This window comes from Plasmopara halstedii, assembly GCF_900000015.1.
Source record: "Plasmopara halstedii genome assembly, contig: Scaffold_2067, whole genome shotgun sequence".
Taxonomy (NCBI): Eukaryota; Oomycota; class Peronosporomycetes; order Peronosporales; family Peronosporaceae; genus Plasmopara; species Plasmopara halstedii.
Genome location: NW_020188975.1, coordinates 1 through 661, shown reverse-complemented (window position 1 = coordinate 661; position 661 = coordinate 1). Strand labels below are relative to the sequence as shown.

General features: G+C 38.4%; 1 protein-coding gene across 1 annotated transcript; it reads right to left on the bottom strand.

Moving 5' to 3' along the window:
- Nucleotides 1–129: 129 nt before the first annotated feature.
- Nucleotides 130–548, bottom strand: PHALS_02970 (uncharacterized protein; the record flags this gene model as incomplete). Its single annotated transcript, XM_024717447.1, has 2 exons — nucleotides 130–301; nucleotides 415–548. 2 exons carry the CDS (start codon nucleotides 546–548, stop codon nucleotides 130–132), a joined length of 306 nt encoding a protein of 101 aa, XP_024582944.1.
- Nucleotides 549–661: the final 113 nt, after the last annotated feature.

Genomic DNA, 661 nt, shown 5'->3' with positions numbered 1-661 from the left:
TGATAAGCTCAATGTACTACATATTGATTGAAAGTTGTCAGTGTCAGTGATAGTCAAGTAACAATGAGTGAACATGAAAAGATTATTGAACATCTCCGTGTTGCTCAAGCTCGCACACCAAGATGCTACTTAAATTCTGATTTTTGGATCGGTTGCTTTTGAAAGACCAAGACACACTTTGCTTTGGATCGGTTGGACCAGAGGCATTGGTGGAATCAGAAATGTAAGGACATTTGTGCCTTGCATACTCGTGCAAGATAGAAAAAGACTCAAAATGACATGAACAATTGCAATATGTGGTCTATAGATGATACAAAAACAAAACAAAATATTTATCTTTGCTATTGTGGTCAGATAGAACTCTAAATGACTCCGTTTAACGCAGATCAAACTGAATAAAACACAATTACTTACTTCGAATTGCCTGATCGAACCGCTTCATTCGCGAACTTCTTATTTCTCTTCAACAGGTAGCTCTCATACCATTTTACCAAGTCGCTCTCAGGTTCCGTATGCACAAGGATTTGCGACAAATCATCAGGTGTCATGCCGTGATATTTCCAAAACGAGAAAGCACTTTTCTTGATAAGATCGATTTGGACAGGTCGCAAGTTTGGTATTTTAGGTATGTCGATGATTCTCTGAGCCTTGATCACGTTCA